The sequence below is a fragment of the Vipera berus genome, assembly GCF_964194415.1.
Source record: "Vipera berus genome assembly, chromosome: 1".
NCBI lineage: Eukaryota > Metazoa > Chordata > Lepidosauria > Squamata > Viperidae > Vipera > Vipera berus.
In genome coordinates this window covers 255,453,964-255,472,761 of record NC_138202.1, presented here as the reverse complement: position 1 = coordinate 255,472,761, position 18,798 = coordinate 255,453,964, and the positions used below count along the sequence as shown (strand labels likewise).

The 18,798-nt window shown below is 41.3% G+C and overlaps 1 protein-coding gene across 4 annotated transcripts in view; it reads left to right on the top strand.

Annotated features, from left to right (window-relative positions):
- The first annotated feature begins 13,751 nt into the window (after positions 1-13,751).
- Positions 13,752-18,798, top strand: part of TRAF3IP2 (TRAF3 interacting protein 2) — a 45,197-nt gene continuing 40,150 nt past the window's right edge. The window contains exons 1-2 of one of the 4 annotated variants that reach the window (XM_081346663.1): positions 13,762-13,874; positions 18,399-18,543. In XM_081346663.1, the coding sequence (XP_081202789.1) occupies positions 18,506-18,543 (38 nt within the window). In that variant the 5' untranslated portion in view covers positions 13,762-13,874; positions 18,399-18,505. Of the gene's footprint in view, positions 13,875-18,398; positions 18,544-18,798 lie in introns of all 4 variants that reach the window. The other 3 variants (XM_081346664.1, XM_081346665.1, XM_081346666.1) reach the window with 3 other exon arrangements.

The following is an 18,798-nucleotide window of genomic DNA, read 5'->3' as shown; positions in this document are numbered from 1 at the left end:
GGATCTTCAAAAGTGCAAAGAAAGGTCTCTATTTGACAAGCAGCCTTCATTTTAAAAACAACAACAAATGCTTTCATGTATTCTTCCATTATTACCTTTTGGCTAGAAAAGGAAGATACAGTTTTTTCTCTCTCAGAATTTTTGTGATGTCGTGGTATAGATTACTTTTTTATTTTATATGTATGTATGTATTCATCCTTTATTACTGCTTTATTCTTATAGAAAGAAGAAACCAGGAGGTTTTTGTTCATACACTCACATTTATTTATTTATTTATTTGCAAGTAATGAGTATTATTGCATTGTTCTCTTCAGAATTTGCCTCTGTCTACTCAAGTTGTAGACAAAGAACTTAAAAACAGTTTCATAGATGCCTTTGTCTTGTTGCTAAGAAACTGGTGCAAGGAAATATATATATATATATATATATATATATATATATATATATATATATATATATATATATATATATAGAGAGAGAGAGAGAGAGAGAGAGAGAGGGGGGGGGGGAGGGAGAGGGAGGGGTCTTTGTGGAAGAATAGGAGGATCCACTTTAGATAAACATGCTGCTTTATTGCTATAATTTCTAAATGTTGCATTAAGCAGAGCAAACCAGTGGTTAGTTGTTTCATAGTCTGGGGATACAAATCCTCACACTTGTTAAAATGGAAGAATAAAAAGATTTTCTATTCTAGTCAAACATGTTGCCCAGTTAGTTCTTAGAGATGCATTAAAGGGAAGAGATTTAATGTATCTGAAGGTTGACAAATCAATCAAAATGCACTGTCAACTTATTTTATTTTGCCCTGCTCAACTCTTTGTTGTTGATGTTGCATAAGAAAAACAAGGGGGGGGGGAAACAAAGGAATGTCAAACGTCAGGCAGTCTCTGAACCACCCTTAAAAGCAATCAGAAATACCTGCAGTCTACTTTGTGATGAAACTGAAGGCATGTAGATCCATTTGGTGTGATTTCTAAGAGCTAGCTTTTCATTAAATGTTAAGATTTTATCTGATTACCTAAACAAAAAATATTCTTAGCCTTAGTGATTTCAAATACAGAAAGGGGGAGTTCTTTGATAAGATCTATAGAAGTGTCTTTGTCTTTAAGCCAGTCTTGACTCCTGGTGACTGGACAAGTTCCTGCAGTTTTCTTGGCAAGATTTTGGAAGTAGTTTGCCCTTGCCTTTTTCCTAGGGCTGAGAGAGAGTGGCTGGCTGAAGGTGCCCCAGCTGGTTTTGCGTGTAAGGCTGGACTAGAATCCACAGTCTCCTGGTGCCTTAACCATTATACCAAATTGGTTCTCGACATATATGTAGTGCTGCACTATTTCACATACTGTAGATCAGTATTCAATTTCTAGCTCTGTGTTCCCTGTAAGATCTTCTTTTGCCTATTAAACCATTTTTAATAGTGACAAAGGTATCATTTTTCATTCATTGTCAACATGGGACAATCTATTGTGAATTAATTTTCAGCTAATAACTACAGCAATGAACTAGCACAATCTAACGTGATCATACTGGTGCATTTTGTTGGTGGTATTAAAAATCAGATCATCACTGTGGGTGTGTATATAACCTTTGACAAATGGAATTATTATTTATTTATTAGATATTTACATGCCACTGCATACAGACCACATGGCAATAAACAATATTGTATCATTATAATAAAATATTCATACTGTAAGATTGAAATAAATCAAGGAAGAATGGCATCATAAACCAAAGCATCTTCTTATCCCCCTGAGGCAATGAGAAACAATTCAGGTTGTAGAAGCTTAAAAAACATCACTAACGTGGGAGCCAATCTTATTTCCAGCAGGAGGCTGTTCCTTAGAGGGGACATTTGTGAGCCTCAAGCTCCCTCATTTCACAGAAGTAGAAACCAAAAAAAATTCACCAGGATAAGTAAACTGGAGAGGTTAAATCCAGCTAAGGAAAACAGTCCTGTTGGGACTTTGATACCAAACCTTGATTAAGAAAATCCAGGAAGAAACCTTTAACTGCACTTTGTGGAGGAATACAGAACTAATCTTGAAGGAATGCAAAAATTGTAAGCTCTGCTTAGTCTTGGAAAGGAAGAAGGGATGAGAAACTCTCAAGACATTCCTACCTTGATTCTTTTTAGAATAAGAGGATGCAGAATTAAACTTAAGTCAGGCTTCCATGAGTCTGTTGTTGTAGCCTCCAAAAGTAGAGAAGAGTTTCAGTAGTCCTGTGGTGTCTGCTTCCTGGCCTACATCAAAGAACTGATACCTGTTTTGAAAGCCTCCTATTCTTTATTCAGAGAAACATCAGCCCTTGTCTTTGATTATGGAGATGGCAGTCAATCCTTAAGGAACTCAAGTTTGCAGAAGAATTTGCTGAAGCATTTTGAATCATGATACAAGTAATTCTGCATTTGGGATACACAACCAGAAGCAGCTCAACAACTGCAGCCTAAGTGGTATTTCTTCACCCTCGAGAGTTTTCTGGAGACGTTGGGAGAACCCAGGACCAGTTTCTGACTTTCACAACTCATTGTAAATTGTTTAGGCCATGTTAGCCAAGCATATTTTTTTAGAGATCATCCAGAATAACCTTTGTTCTGAACATCCTCAAAGTGGCCTCAGCCAAATGAACTATGTCCCTCATTGAAGGCATGGATCTGTTATTGAATAAGTATGAACTGCATGCAAAAATTTATAGCTGCATTTAACAACTCAGGACAGCAACAGGAAATGAAGAGATGAAAGATGATGAAACAGGGCAACCACAGAGTTTGAGACTCTATCAGATTTGCAATCGTATGTCAGGGATATGTGGTGGAATGACCTTGCTCTAATTGATCAGTTCCAAGAAGAACTTATGAACAACTCAGGAATGGATTAGTGAATCAAGGCACACCAGAGAATTTGGACCAATTGTTCCAAAATTGTGTGTTAATTAATGGGTGAATGGAGGAGACAAGGCACAGGGGGAAAAGGGTAAGAACCTTTATGGATCTATTCACCTCTTCCTCCCCATAGCCTTCGAGAGGAGGGCTGGACAATCCATACAATAGGAACAGTTAGATTCTATCCATAGTAGAAAAACAGAAGAGGAAAGATCTTGGTTTGCATTTCTATATTTGAGCACCAGGACACCTAGTTAAGGTTTGCCCCATTAAGGTATAGGCCTCAGTTGCTAAGTGCCACACTTGTGGACCTGCAGGCCACATAGCAAACAAGTGCCTGAGCTCATCTTTTGAAATGTTTACAGGGCTCGCTCCCAAGAACTCAGCAAGTTTGATCTCAGACAAGAAGAGCTTTGGCAGCTGACAGCAGGCAAGTGTATTTTATTATCCCTTTCATATTTTGTGCAGTCTCAATTCTCATTTCCCTTACATCCAGGTGCAATAGCCAGCTTCATTCGTGAATCCCCAGTGCAAGAATATAAATTGTCCACACAATTGGTAGAGAAAGCTGTGCTTGTAGAAATGAATGGTGGACAAGTTCTTCAAATTGAACGCATTGTGCAAATGAACAGAACTGGTGGATTGGGAAGAAGATGTTGCATCACTGGAGGTTTTGAAAAACTTGTCTGAAATGGTTTAGGGTTTCCTGCTTGAGCAGAGGGTTGGACTAGAATACCTCCAGGGCCCCTTCCAACTCTGTTATTCTGTTCAGGTGATCTGATCATGTAGAGTGGAAAACATGAAAAGAAGTGACAGTGTGGCTTTAATTGTGAATTGAATAGCTAAAATGTTTTCCCATAAAGTGGTAAAAAAAATTGATGACTGAGTTAGAATATTTCTGAAGCTCTGGCCAATTTACCTTAGTTCCTCCCTTACCTACTGGGAGTATAGGATTCTGTTTCAATGGGTTTTATTGCTAATCTTTCTCATGTACAGTACAGTATAATAGCAATAGCACTTAGACTCATATATCGATTCATAGTGCTTTACAGCCCTCTCTAAGTGGATTACAGAGTCAGCCTGTTGCCCCCAACAATCTGGGTTCTCATTTTATTGACTTCGGAAGGATGGAAGGCTGAGTCAATCTTGAGTCGGTCAGGATTGAACTGCTGGCAGTCGGCGGAGTTAGCTTGCAATTTTGCATTCTAACCACTGTACTACCACGGCTCTTTTCTACTAACTAAAAAATGCTACCATTTTTTATGGTAGACAATTTGTTTATCAAGATAAGCTCATTTTTATTACCTGCAAGGGCTTTCCATCAGCCTAGCAAACCGCACAACATTTGTTTGGTCATTTTTATGTACAGGGGCCTAGTCAATTATGTGATCCCAGATTACAGCTCTCAATTTACAGTACATTCAGTTTTGGAAAGCCCTGTTCCAGCGATTAGACATTCAAATTCATTTGTGATCCATCCTCTAATGGGCCTCTAATGGGAAAACAGAGAGGATAAACCAATTGTTAGAACAGCTACTTAAAATGCTAAGTCCATTAATAGAGAGGGTAAAACCAATTGCTAGAACAGTTACTTGAAATGCTAGGTCTTTATCAGCAAGACAATTGGACTGAATTGTTGCTTGCAGAATTCGTATATCACATCTCAGTACCTTTCTCCATAGGCATGTCTCTCTCTCAGGCGGTCTATGGCTACCACCACTTCCACCTCCCATCTCACCTTTCAGAATGCCAGCATCTGAAGTTCCTTTAGCCTCAGACTTTCTGCAGGAAAAACAGGATTCTCCAATCCTTTCACTGGTCAGATTTAGCAGAGGCTACATACAAACAGATTACATAAGCACACGGGCAAGATTGCTTTGGGGGAATTTGACGTGGCTTTCCATTAAATGTTTACTTTCTGCCTGCTCATCTAAAAAGCTGGACTCAAAAATGTATTGGTTCCTTTCCAGTTACCCAGCAAATTAATCCTGTGTCTTTTGTTTGCAATTGTCTACTCTTGTTAAGATTCATCTGGTCTTCCATTGTGCCTTGCTGGTTTATGACAGCCCCCCCCCCTGCTCCTTACTTTTGAAAACTGTTCCTTCCCTTCCCCTTCTTATATTGGTGAACAAAGAAGTGGAATGCACTTTGGATAATGGAGCCAGGAGGAATTGTTTGGAATGCTTACCCCGAGAGTTCACAACAGATGACCAGCAGTTTCATTGAAAATTCCCACACAAGCCTCATACCTGTAATCTCCCCCAACTATCAATAGGAACTGGGCTCAGAACTAAGAAGATTCTGTCCTTCCCACCATGATGTACTGTCCAGCTCAGGTCATCATTCAACAGGAAGGGAGGGGGGACTCTCCACCTCCAACTGACTGCATGGCAAGACTGGTGACTCTGGGGAGCTGCCAAGGGAGGATAGGGGGAGTAAGTCTGTATTGGTTCCCATAGCAACTGGCTAGCTAGTGTGTTTGTGTGCATGAGGGGAGGCTGAGTGATCTTTCTGGCATGGAAGAGGAAGCAAACAACCCAGAAACTGCTTTTTCTCTAAACTAGAGATGGGCCTGGTTTTTATTCTTGCCATTAAACTTTGCCTGAAAGACTGGGATACAGCCTCCCACCTGTCTTTATCACGTCAGTGGCAGAGATCTAAATCCACGTCTCTCTAGTTCTGAATATTCTTTCACATCTGAAATGGTCTGTTCCACAAAACAGCTCAGTCCAAGCTCAAAGTGTTTTGCATTTTAAAACATTTTTGCACATCTCAACACTCCAGTACTCGCCTATTATCCTCATGCCTGGAGACACTCAATAATAGTCATTAGCAAGACATGATTGGTTTTAAGACAGCCTGGGAGATGGTGACCTGCCTTTTCTTCGAGGAAAATCTCAGGCCCCAAAATTAATTGTAGCACAGTGCCTTGGGAAAATTAAAGCAAACAGATTATAACTGCAAGATCATCAGAAGCCATCATCAAATGTAGCTTTTAGTTCTGCACAGGAAGCAAATTAAACCTCATGCTTATCAGGCACTGATGTCATTGCCTTTTTTTTTCCATTGGGCCAGAACCCACCTTCCTACTGCTGTAAGGCTAGTTCCTGGCTTCTTCCTGCTTCAACATGATGCAAAGAAAGGTTCCATTTGCACAAAACCACACTGTCACATGTAGAGGAAGACAGAACCCGGTGCAATGAAAGTGCTTATGATGCCTCCATTTGATATGCAGAGCATTCCATTTATTTCATGTGCAATATTGAAATCACATCTTGTCACACTGTGTAGTCTCACCTTAGAGTTGGCAACAAAGGTGTTTCCAGATGGAAGGACTCCTAGCCTACCAGACAAAAAAGTATCGTTCATCTGTATCAACCTTTCACGGGAAGACAAACAAATAATAAGAGCAAGGAAGCTATGTGAATGTTTATGAATGAGGAGGGGAAAAAACACAATCATCATTGTTAAACAAGACTACAAACAGAATGAAGTAGATACTACAAAGTGCAAATCCTTTTAACATAGAGATTTTAAGAACAAAATGCTGGTTCTTAAGACAATTATTTTTCTCTCCTGCATGCTCATGAAACCACTCAGCAATTTCTCCTCTGTCCCTAGAATAATTTCTTAGTATTCCCACCCTATTTTTTACCCAATTATATTATAATCCAGGGATGGGCGTGTGGAACAGAGCAGGGAGTCTCCCAAGGGTCACGGAGCCATTCTTCTGGATGTCTGTGTTTACACCATAAATGTCTACAGGGAAAGTGCTTTGTGTGTCGGTGCAAGAGAACTGCAAGCTGTGTGGTTTCAGCTCATGCAAAGGCCTCCACATGTTTTTGTGCTCAGCTCCCAGATATTTACTCTGTCCCTGTGGATGTTGGATAGATGGATTGTGTGATATGCAAGACATAAAGGGTGTGTACTCTCTCCTTTTTACTCAAGAAAGTGTACAGGTTCCAAGATGGCTTACAATTATTTGAGCTTTGTTTCCTTATATTTTTTTCTTCTTGACCTATTATTTTTTCATTTGGTCTCACACACACTAGTTTATAAAAGTGGAGGGAGAGGTAGCTTAAATCTTGCATATATTTTCCAGAAGCCAGTCACATTCAACTCAGTTGGATTTTAGAGAGATGTGCATAAGATAGTAGTAGAATATGGTTTGGTGATCTAGATTTTGATCATGTTTCTATGGGAATGCCACAAAGGTCGCAGGTGTCAAAAACGGTCATAAGTCACTTTTTTCAGTGCCATTGTAACTTCAGTCACTAAATGAATGGTTGTAACTTGAGGGCAATCTGAATAGTGTGAAGACTGCAATAGTCACTATGTAGGCAGAAGACCAGGCAGAAGATTAGCAGAATGCATCCATGAACACCAACTAGTAATCAGAAGACATGATGAAAACTCTTTAATTTCACAATATAAGGACAGACTTAACCATAGTTTCAACTGGGAAACCATGATCATCCTGGACCAAGCCAAGTCCAAAAATACTAGAGAATTTCTGGAAGTCTGGAACTCAGACAAAGAAGCCATCAATAGAAACATAGACATATATATGCTATATAAAAAAGATAACAAGACAAATATAGGAACAAAAGACCAAAACACCTCCCCACCAGCAATCAACACCCAGATGAGTATAGATTAACATAACAATCAACATTGGACCAACAATCAAGAAGTAAACAATACCCCGATTAAGGAACTGCCAAAAAACTTAACAATAAACAGCCCAATTAAGAACCACCAAAACCTCGCCCACCAACACTGACAGGGCAAGCCACTAGAACAGGAGTCCCCAACCCCCGGGCCGTGGACTGGTACCGGGCCATGGCATGCCAGAAACCATTCCACGCAAAAAAGCAAAGCCCCATCTGCGGGATGCAGGCAGTACATGAAACCACGCCCCCACTGATCCGCATAAAAACCTCTCTCCATGGAACAGGTCCCTGGTGCTCAAAAGGTTGGGGAGCTCTGCACTAGACTATAAACTGAGAGCAAACCCCACTCCCTATTAGCATGATAATATTACCTAGTTTAGGTAATGAAACATCTGCAAAAAAACAACCAAGCTCAGAGAGTCCCAAGGACCCCTCATTTCAACAGCTACAAATATTCTCCTTTATTGTCTACCCTTTCTAACCATCAAACCCATAAAACACAAGTTCTCGTTTTTCCATTTTCAGCAAAAAGTCCATAAACCATTTCCAATCATTGACATTTGTCCTTTCTCTAATCCAACACATCAGTTTTGTGATCTTAGCAAATTCTGTCATTGTCACCAATCGTTTCTCCATTGCTTTATTTTAGTATTTTTGTTTCTACTACACCTTTTTACAAAGCTTCTTAGAGAAAGCAAGCCATGAGTTGTTTCTTGCAACCCTTGAGTACACAAGTAAGTGTAGAGCAAAAATGAGAGACAGATCTCCTTGGAAACAAGAGTAGCTCCTTTAGATGGGAAGCAAGGAAGATCCAGACTATTCATCACATTCTACTCAAAGAAGTCTCAGACCAGAAATCAGTCCATCAGTCTTCTCCCAAACTGACGTGCTGTCTAATAGCTGAAGAGCAGGTTTTTTCCCCTTTGTTCTGTTTTATTTTTAAAAAAGCAGTTTAACCCACCACCACCCCGCAAAACAGATGAAAAGAACCTTGCAGAAGCAGGAGAAGTAGTATGCCATGATATCTTTTTTCTTTTTATCCGTGTCCTTTTAGTATGCTTACTCAGGATTAACTTAATTAAGTTTACTCAGCACAATTACTTGTACAACTCACTGAACAATGGTCTAACCATTCAGGCTAGGTTTGCACCACATAATACACTAAAATGTGATTGGCTCTTTTGCCCTCGGTAAGTCATGGCAACATAGCCACTGTGTACTGTGCAAAGGGAAGAATCACACCTGTGATTCTGCTTACTCTGTGACCTTTGTCCATTGTTGAATGCAGCTCCAATTGGTTTCAACTGCAGTTAAGGAAAGAAGTTTTTCATCTGTCTGAATTGTCCAACATAAAATAATATATGCATTCTTTGTTAGGGTTTTAGTGTTTTAATCCTGGAAGCCACCCAGAATCATTTCATTATGAAATGGGTAGCGAATAAATTCAATAAATAAATAAGAAATATTTTGAAATTCATTTTCTCATTATTATTATTATTTTTTTATTCCATTTATATCCCGCCCTTCTCTGAAGACTCAGGGCGGCTTACAAGCTTAGCAGTAGCCTTCATTCTATGTATATGCCTGCTTATTAGGGCTTTCACACACACCCCAAGCGGCATTATTACAAAGTCAGCTTAATTGCCCCCAACAGTCTGGGTCCTCATTTTACCTACCTCGGAAGGATGGAAGGCTGAGTCAACCTTGAGCCTGGTGGGACTCGAACCTGCACTAATTGTAGGCAGCTGGTGATACTTAAGGAGGCATTAGCCCACTGCTCCACCAAGGCTTCTTATGAAAGGGGACTAAATACACACTCTCCTATTTGTAAGAACAGCACATTTCTGTAGTCAAACATGAGAAATTCCAGGTTAATTCCCATGAAAAATGTTGACTGGAGCTTCAGAAGGGACAGCATTATTCCCATGTAAAGCAGAAGTCCCCAGTGTTTGGGGCATCAGGGACCGGTTACATGGAGAGAGGTCTTTCCATGAACCGGAAGAGGCGTGGTTTTGTGTGCTGACTGCATCCTGTGGATGGGGCTTTGCTTGTTTGTGTGGCCTAGTTGCTGGCATGCTACGGACCGGTACTGCTCCGCAGACCAGGGGTTGGGGACCCTTGATGTAAAAAGCATCTCATTCTTTACCATCCTTCATGCCAGTGACTCCCAATTCAAAAAAAGGGATCTGTTCAAAGAAGCTCGCTTTTCTATAAAATCAAGGCATGTCTCATTGGGTAAAATCTAATCTGATATTAAATGCTGCTATAGTTTTGTCTCACTACTGTATGAAGCAGGTAGTTTTTCCTTGCAATACTTCCCCTATTACTTCCTTCCCCATTATACCTCCAGAAGCATAATTTCTAAGCAATCTATCCGATGTTTGTTCTTCTATAAATTGTCATGTGTTTTTGGGATAATGATCAATGAATGACTAATTGAAAGCAACAGGGAATAAGGAAAGCGTTATTTCATTGCTGATCTTAATTAAAGAGATATGTATTGCTGTGGGGAAAACTTTAATAAATAGCAAGAGAGGTTTTTATTATTAAGAGAGAATTAATTGGAAGTTGCTTATAAATCAACGGATTGCGTTCATTCTTTTGTTTGTATCTTGGAGTGTAACAAACGTGGGGGAGGGGGTGTTACCCCTTGAAAGGATGATTTAGCTTTTCTAGAAACATATAAAAGGGGCTGGGGGGTTGGGTGGGTGTTGTCATTTTATTTGTAGTCAAACTGTAAAGAAATTACCATATATACTTTTTAAAAATTCCTAAGCACTACTTCTATAGAAAAGACCATTATTTCAGCCTTATCAGTAAAATCTTTACTTGAGGCCGGAGGCTCACTGAGATGAATGGAAATTGTTTGCCACAAACATTATTTGGATTAGTATTGCCAAGGTAGTTTAGGAACAACATGTAATTTAGGTGGTATAATTGGCTGGAAATAGCACATCCTAACCCAAAATAAAGGGATGTGGTGGCTCAGTGGGTTAGGACGCTGAGCTTGTCGATTAGATGGTCGGCAGTTTGGCAGGTTGAATCCCGAGTGTTGCGTAACAGAGTGAGCGCCTGTTACTCGTCCCAGCTTCTGCCAACCTGTTCTGTACCAGCCACGAACCAAGATACAGGAGCTTTGAAACACTATCTGAGCGGTTGCTTTCAGCAAACCAGCCCTCCCCACACATTTCCTTTATAAAGAGTTCAGGGCGTGGCCTCTCTCTGCCTCCTTCCGAGAAGCCCCACAGCCTTCCTCTGTTTACTCCTACTTGACTGCCTCCTGCGTCGGGCGTCCTTGAACAGGGCCAGCTGTGGGTCATCTTCATCCACACTGTCAGGCTCACACAGCTGGGTCTCCATGGTGACCAAGTGGGAGGGGCCTGCCTGAGGGCTATCATCAGCAAGATCTTCAACCCCCTCAGCAAGGTCTTCAACACCCCCCTCCTCCTCTGAGTCGTCCGACCCAACTGCCGAACCCACAGGCTGACCCTGAATCACAACACAACCTAGCAGTTTGAAAGCACGTAAAAATGCAAGTAGAAAAATAGGGACCACTACGGTGGGAAGGTAACAGCGTTCCGTGCGCCTTTGGCGTCTAGTCATGCCGGCCACATGTCCACGGAGACGTCCTCAGACAAGCGCTGGCTCTTCGGCTTTGAAATAGAGATGAGCACCGGCCCCTAGAGTCGGAAACGACTAGCACGCATGTGCGGGGGAAACTTTACCTTTACCTTTTAACCCAAAATAAAATAGAACAGAATAGAACAGAACTGGAAGAGACCTTGGAGGTCTTCTAGTCCAGCCTCTGCTCAAGCAGGAGAACCTATACCTTCTCAGACAAGTGACTGTCTAATCCAGGGGTGTCAAACTGCCGGCCCGCGAGCCGGATGCATCACAACAAAACCGCGCCCACCCCATTGCCGGCAATGGGAAAAAAGCTCCGATACGTTGCGCGACGTCACATGACATCGTGAGTTTGACATGTCTGGTTTAATCTCTTAAAAACCTCCACTGATGGAGCACCCATAATTTCTGGAGGCAAGCTGTTCCACTGGTTGATTGTCCTCATTGTCAGGAAGTTTCTCCTTAATTCTAGGTTGCTTCTCTCTTTGTTCAGTTTCCAACCATTGTTTTTTATCCTGCCCTCTGGTGCTTTGGTGAATAACGTGACCCCTCTTCTTTGTGGCAGCCCCTCAAATACTGGAATACTGTTATCATGTCTCCCCTATTTCTTCTTTTCTTTCACTAGCCAAACCCAAGTTCCGCAGCCGTTCTTCTCTGGATTTTTTCCAAACTCTCAACATCTTTTTTGTCATATGGTGACCAAAATTAGGTGCAGTATTCCAGGTGTAGTCTTACCAGGGTTTTATAAAGCGGTACTAATACTTCACGTGTTTTTGATTCTATGCCTCTGTTTATACAATCCAGGATTGTATTAGCTTTTTTGGTTGCTGCTGCACACTGATGGCTCATAGTCAAATGATAAATGTCTTGCTTAGCAACATAAATGTTGCTCTCAATTGTCGAGGATTACTGAAATTATAGTAGAGATGTCAATAACCAAAATACATAAACACCATGGTTACGTCTTGCTGGTACATAGTACTGAAGTGGTAGTTCAGTCAGGCTTCCAAAACATTTAGACATATGTAGCCATCCTGCTTTTTCTTTTCAGAACATATACCCTCCTAATCTGCTTTCATATAATCTTGAGTTTGCAGTGTCTATTTCTTTTCCTTTTTTTTTCTTCACTGAGGCCTGACTAATGATTCACACAGGGGCATGAAGGACAATTTTAAAACATGAATAACATAAGTAATAGAATAAAATAAACGGTCCCATTCTTTAAAAAAGCATGCAGTGGGAAAAATCAGAACATCATGGCTTCTAGTACTGTCTAGTCACTGACAGATTGCTGTCAAACACCTCTCCTATATTTTTTTATGGTACCTGTGTTTATATCTTAGCACCATGCAAGACCTATTTTTCTCCACAGCATCAAGTTTGGAAGAAAGGTCAGGCAAGAGAGAGAGAGAGAGAGAGAGAGAGAGAGAGAGAGAGAGAGAGAGAGAGAGAGAGAGAGAGAGAGAGAGATATGGGGATCCCTGTTTTCACTTCCACACCTTAAGCACATCACACTGTCTTTCCGCTACTCCTGGCTGCCAAAAGGTTGACACCTCTTCCTTTAAAGCAGCGTTTCTCAGACTTAGCAACTTTAAGACGTGTAGGCCAATTCCCAGCATTCCACGGGTCTTAAGAGTTGGAAAGTTTGAGAAACACGGCTTTAAACAAGCCGTGGGGGTGGGAGAACGTTGTTATTTTATGTTTTAGAGTTTAGACATTTTTAAAAAAAAAAAAATAGATTTAGTAGTAAGGCTATTGGATCCAGGCTGCAAACATCCAGATGACTACTAGATGGCAGTGTCGTTTTCTGAATCTCTTTGCTGCACGCTCCGATCAGTGCCAATTTTTGCAACCCGCGTCTGGTTAGCTTCCGTTAGAGAAGCCCGAGTGTTTCAGATTCTTGTAACTTATGCAGTCATTAGGTCATATGCCGCAACAAATCCTTCGGACCTCTGATTTTGGATGGCGTTTTTCTGTTGTTGTTGTTTTTTGACGAGGGCGGGCTGCAACATTGCCAAAAAATGCCCGTCAGTGTATATTACCAATGTTAACTCCTGTCAGATCCTGATGATAAAAAAGGCCTGATATCGATCGTTAAAAGTCGCACAGTAGAGCAGGGGTCTTCAAACTTGGCCCTTTTATGACTTGTGGACTTCAACTCCCAGAATTCCTCAGCCAGCTTTGCTGGCTGAGGAATTCTGGGAGTTGAAGTCCACAAGTCATAAAAGGGCCAAGTTTGAAGACCCCTGCAGTAGAGGGATAAAGGATCACCTGATTAACTTGTCCTGTTCTGTTTCTAAAATGTCGGGCAGGAGACGGCTCTGGTCAATGGCCGAAATGAATCTGGACGCCCCGCTCTCCTTCCCTTTTCCAGCTGAAAATCCAAGGAACCCAACCTCGCCGCCTAAAACCGCTCTTCAGTCAAATGCTCCCTCCTCCAGCCTTATCAATGGCACTTCCTCCCCTGACAGCCCTTTGACTTTTTCAAAAAGAGGCGTCCAACTCGGCGATTTGCATACACAGCTCTACTTCCTGGTGCGGAGCCTGTTCAGCAACTTACCTGTCAGAGCAAAGGAGGAGAGAGAAGCCGGAAAAACTCCGGGAGGCGACAATCTGGGGAGAAGAGGAAGGACAGACGGGGCCAGGTGGTCTGCCCTGCCTTGCCGATCCCCTTTGGGGGGGAGAGGGGGTTGTCTAAGGTGAGTTGTTAAAAGCTCCCCTCCTTTAGCTCTTTGGCTGTTAGCTGTTGGCCCACTTTTTCCTCTCCTGCTCTTGTTTTTCTCGGCTGGGGCCTGTTTCACTTCCTGACTGCTGATTTACTCCCGCAGCAGACTAGGTGGGAGTGAGACCTTGGGCTCTGCCATTATCTCAGGCCATGGGAGCCCTTCGGAAAATGCAGACCCCGTGATTCTGTTGCCAATAAATCTGTGTTGTCATCGGAAAGAAGGCTGAGAGGCCCAGGGTTTGGCTCTCCTGGATTTTCACGGGCTTGGCTTGGCTTCTAAATAAGCTTGATTGATTATGTGCCATCAAGCCGGTGTCAATTCTTAGTGGGCCTTGGATAGATTTTCTCCAGGAGGCTCTGTTCCCAATCTGCTTCTCTTGTACCAGGGGAGAAATATGTAAAGCCGTTCTTATGCGCGAAATGCCCTCCTAAGTATAGGCATAGAGCAGATTATGTTTCTTCTCTGATTTGTTGCCAAAATATTACTCAAAAAACGAACTTGCAACATACCTCTTTGAGAGAGTGGAGACATTTTGACAACGTAAATATATCATGGTTAGGATTTATTTATTTGTTGGATTTGTTAAGGTTACCCAACTGCAAGAAAATTCTGGATGCCTACATATATCATCTGAATAGAAAACAATAAACTGCCTGTTTTAGTGATGTGTGCATTCTCTTACCACTTATAATGAAAAAGTGAGTTAAGCCACAGTGGGTTAGTTAGGAAATAAGTCCCCAGTGGTCTCTCCCTATTAGATGTTTAATTGGTGGGTATCAGGAGCGAGCTATCTTAGTGGTGGTGCCTCAGTGTGATTTTTCCAGCACTATTTCTGACCAGCCATGCTGAGACTGGCACAACTTTAAGGCAATTCTATATCCCACTATTCTCTCTTAATCCTTAGAATTATCATCTACTTATCTGAAAAATCCAAAATTGATGGCACAATAGTTGAAATTAGAATTAGGGAGAAGGGAGTCTCAGTTAGGCTGTGGATCTCTTTTTCATACCCTAATTTAGGAAGAATGCTTTTGCTGAAAAAGCATGTAAACCAAACTGCATTTCTCTCCATGACTGTACTGTTGCATGCTCAGGCTAGCTTTACGGTCTATCTACCCCCCTCCCTGTTTTTTATTTCCTAGCCGTTTCTTTCAGCTAACAGCATGGCCTTTGAAGCTGGAATCTACCTAGCTTGCCATGTGTTACTCCGCATTCTTCTTCTCTACTGTCAGAAAAGATTTAATCAAAAGCAGAGAGAGTCAGCCTTGTTCTTTGGAGATTTCATAGGCCAACACATGCCTTTAAAAGGGAAAGTACAGAGATTTCAATGAGGTTCAAATTGTCTTAAGAAATAGTTGGAGCACAAGGGATTCTGTTTTTTCTCTCTTCTTCCTTCCAAAATGCTGGCCATGATTGAATATGAATTAAAACTTAATATGGACTCGTTCAGGGCAAATTACCCAAACAAATTATCTTATTTGACTCCTCTCCCCTTTCCCACTTGACAGCCTGATTGGATTCATTATCCAGCAATCATTTAAATGTGTACACTGCTGCTATGTGCTGGTGTTTGAGCCAAACGGAAACAGCTCCCCCATCCCTGAATTTTTCATCTGCCTTCAGCCATACTGACAGGGCAGATGCAGGATGCACAGATTCAACAGCTGGGTCCTTTTGCTTGTAAGGGTGAGATTTCTGCATCTCAGTTTATTGAAGGCCTTCAGGATTATCTACAGAAAGATTCTTGAATTGGATAATTCTAGACAAGGAAAGGAAACAAAATTAAAATAAGTGTTCTTAAATACTAGAGAATAAAATTGCTTCCTTGCTCAGATGCGGCAGTTTTACAGTCCTTATAGATGTAAGCCCAACATTTTGAACTATATTTCAGAACTAGGTACCTGTGGACTTGATAGATGTATGTCTATTGTATTCTTCGTTTCTGTTTAATTTTGTAGGAGTTGAATTATAAGATGACTGAAGGAGTAGAAATGAGAAAGTGGCAACATAATAAAGAGAAATTTGCGCTTTTTCCCTTTATATGTTTTTTTTATTGAAAAGTTTTAAAATACAATTTTCCTTTGAAAAACCCCCCTTCCCCCTCCCTCCTCCCCTCCCTACCTCCCCCCTATCTCCCCCCCTCCCCCTCTCCCTCCTCCCTCCCCTGCCTCCCACCCCTCTACTTCCCCTCCTCCCCCCCTCCCCCCCCCCGACTTCCCAGAGCAAAATACAAGGTATATATCTAAAAAGCAATCATAAACAATCATATACTAACAATTATAAACTCTAAAATCCATCACTCTCTAGCTTATATAGAGTAAACCAATCCTTAACAATACTAAATATGTATAAAGAACTAAAATAAAAGAAAACTAGCATCATTCCCATCTATGTTCTTCCACAATTCACTATTACCTAGACATATTCTCACTTACACATCACAAGCACCTATCCCTATTAACCTCTCTAGCCAAAATAGGCTATAATAGATAGTTCTTACACAAATTAACCCGCATTAACCCACAAAATTTTCTTCCTCTTCCTCTGTAGTAAATTGTCCATTAATTCCAAATTGAACATTCTGTTACCATAGATATCATCCCAAAACTCTTAAAAACACAGCTACCACTTGACTATAAGTATATTGTGGAAGTTCCATAGATTTCTACTGGTCTTATTTTTTAATCTTTTTTGAGCGTTTTAAGGCAGCACGCGTCACCCTCTGTTCTCTAGGATCATCCAAAAGAGTTGCAGCTTGATCTCCTCCTGTACCCTTCTCGTCTATCTGTCCATCTTCATCCTCTTGATGTTCTCCTTCTCCAGATCCCTCTGCAGCTTCCAGAAGTGTTGATGGGGTTGCTTTTAAAACATTGTTGTAAAAATCATGCGCTTGCTTCACAGTACCCAAACAGTACCTTTTGCCATCATACATGAAGCTCAACCCAGCTGGGATCTCCCATCTGAACCTTATATCTCTTTGCTTGAGCTCTTGCACAAGAAATATAAAGTCCTTCCTTCTCTTTAAAATCTTTGGAGGAATTTCTTTTAGAACCAAAACTTCTTGACCAGCAATCACAACTTTAGTATCATAGGCAGCTTGTATAACTTCATCTCTAATTTCCCTTTTTACAAAATAAACCACCACATCTCTAGGCAACTTTCTCTGCTTAGCAATCCAGGAATTCACACGAAACACTTTGTCCATGCCTTGTTTTATTTCAGATGCTGGATGGTTCAATACCCCCTCAAAAGCCTCAGAAACCAGCTGCTTTAAATCTTCCTTAATATTCTCTTTTAGGCCTCTAATTCTAACAGCAAACTGCATCTGGTAAAATTGAGCCAAACTCTGTTCGCTATCCATTTTGTCTTTTAAATCTTCAATTTCCAATACTTTTGCTTCTAATATAGCATTCTTTTGAGTCAAGTCTTCCACTTGATCATCCAGCACCTCCACACATTTAGCTACTTTATGCACTGAGGACAAAATGTCTACCTTCATCTCTCTAAGTTTCTGCTCCATCCTTTCTTCCATTCTCTGCTCCAATTTCTCCAATTTCTCCTCCATCTGTGCAAATTTAACACCCATTGACTCCAAAATTAACTGGGTATGTTTTTCAAGATCCTTCGATGTCAATACATCAGGAGAATGCAACGCCTGCAGTAATGATTGTTGTTGCACCGGAGAGTTTCCAGCACTCCGAAAAATTCTAGGGGGAGGTTTAGCCGCCATCTTTTACTTACAATTGTGACGCACTTTCACTTTAAGTTTTAAGCATAGTCCATCAAGCTTGAGAGTAAAATAAAATAATCCTCTTCATCTCTTCACCTTTTCCTCTTGTACCGCTCTGCCTGCTCCTTTAAATCATAGTCCTTTCTTCAGGCAGGGATGGTTCGCAGACGCCTGGCTCTGCTCCAGGAAGTTCGGAGCAGAGACGACGGCCAGCTGGGAGCAACCCAGGCTTCGGGGGAGTTCGATCCTTCAGCCGCCCAAGCTCAAAGCTCAGGCGGCCTCGGAGAACTCTACCCCTACCTGGGGCCTCACCCCCTCCTCTTCTCCCGAGGAGGGGGCTTCAATTTCGCCCGAACAGCTGATCGGCGCTGTTTCGGGCGAAAAAAAAAACAGCTGAGCCGCGGGCAGCCAGGGGAGGCTGTCTTCGGCGCCGCGCCGCCAGCGGAAGTCCCCCTTTATATGTTTTAAATGCTGCAAATGTTTGGGTCAGGATGAAATTTAATCTGATACTTCAGAGACTCAGAATAGTTTTCTGATTCAACTTATTTCTTATGAAGTTTCATTGAAGGGTGAATCTTTATCCTGTAGAAATAAATACATTTTAAGTCTTTTTTCTGAAATTGTGGAATTGACTGATATTAAAATGTGTAGAACTCTTGCTATTTTAAAATCATTCTCAGCTGTTTCTCTTCTGCAAAAAGTAAAAAAAAAATTAATTTGGATGTGTTTCATTTCATTACTGAATTTTTCCCTTTATGCAACTGAAGAGTGAGCAAGATTTGAAGAAATACTTCAAGTCAGCTCTACTGGAACTCATTGTTATTTTTCCAAACTTGGCAAGAAAATTAACCATGAAGAACATGTGCTTCCTCAAATGAAATGCATTGATTTTTGGACCAGAGAGCTGCACAGGTCAGAACGGAGAAACTAATACTCCATTTATTAGGATCCTAAGCCTGAAGGTTTTCCTCCCTTCGCTAATGACAGCTTCGGTGTGGTGGGAGTGAGGGGGGCAATGGGACTAGTTGGTCTACTGCAGTCTTTCTCAACCTTGGCAACTTTAGATGTGTGGACTTCAATTCCCAGAATTCTCCAGCCAGCATACAGTCCTGTGTAAATCACGCAGTTGCTTTTTTCATATTTAGAAGACTGAAAGTAGGAGCTTCC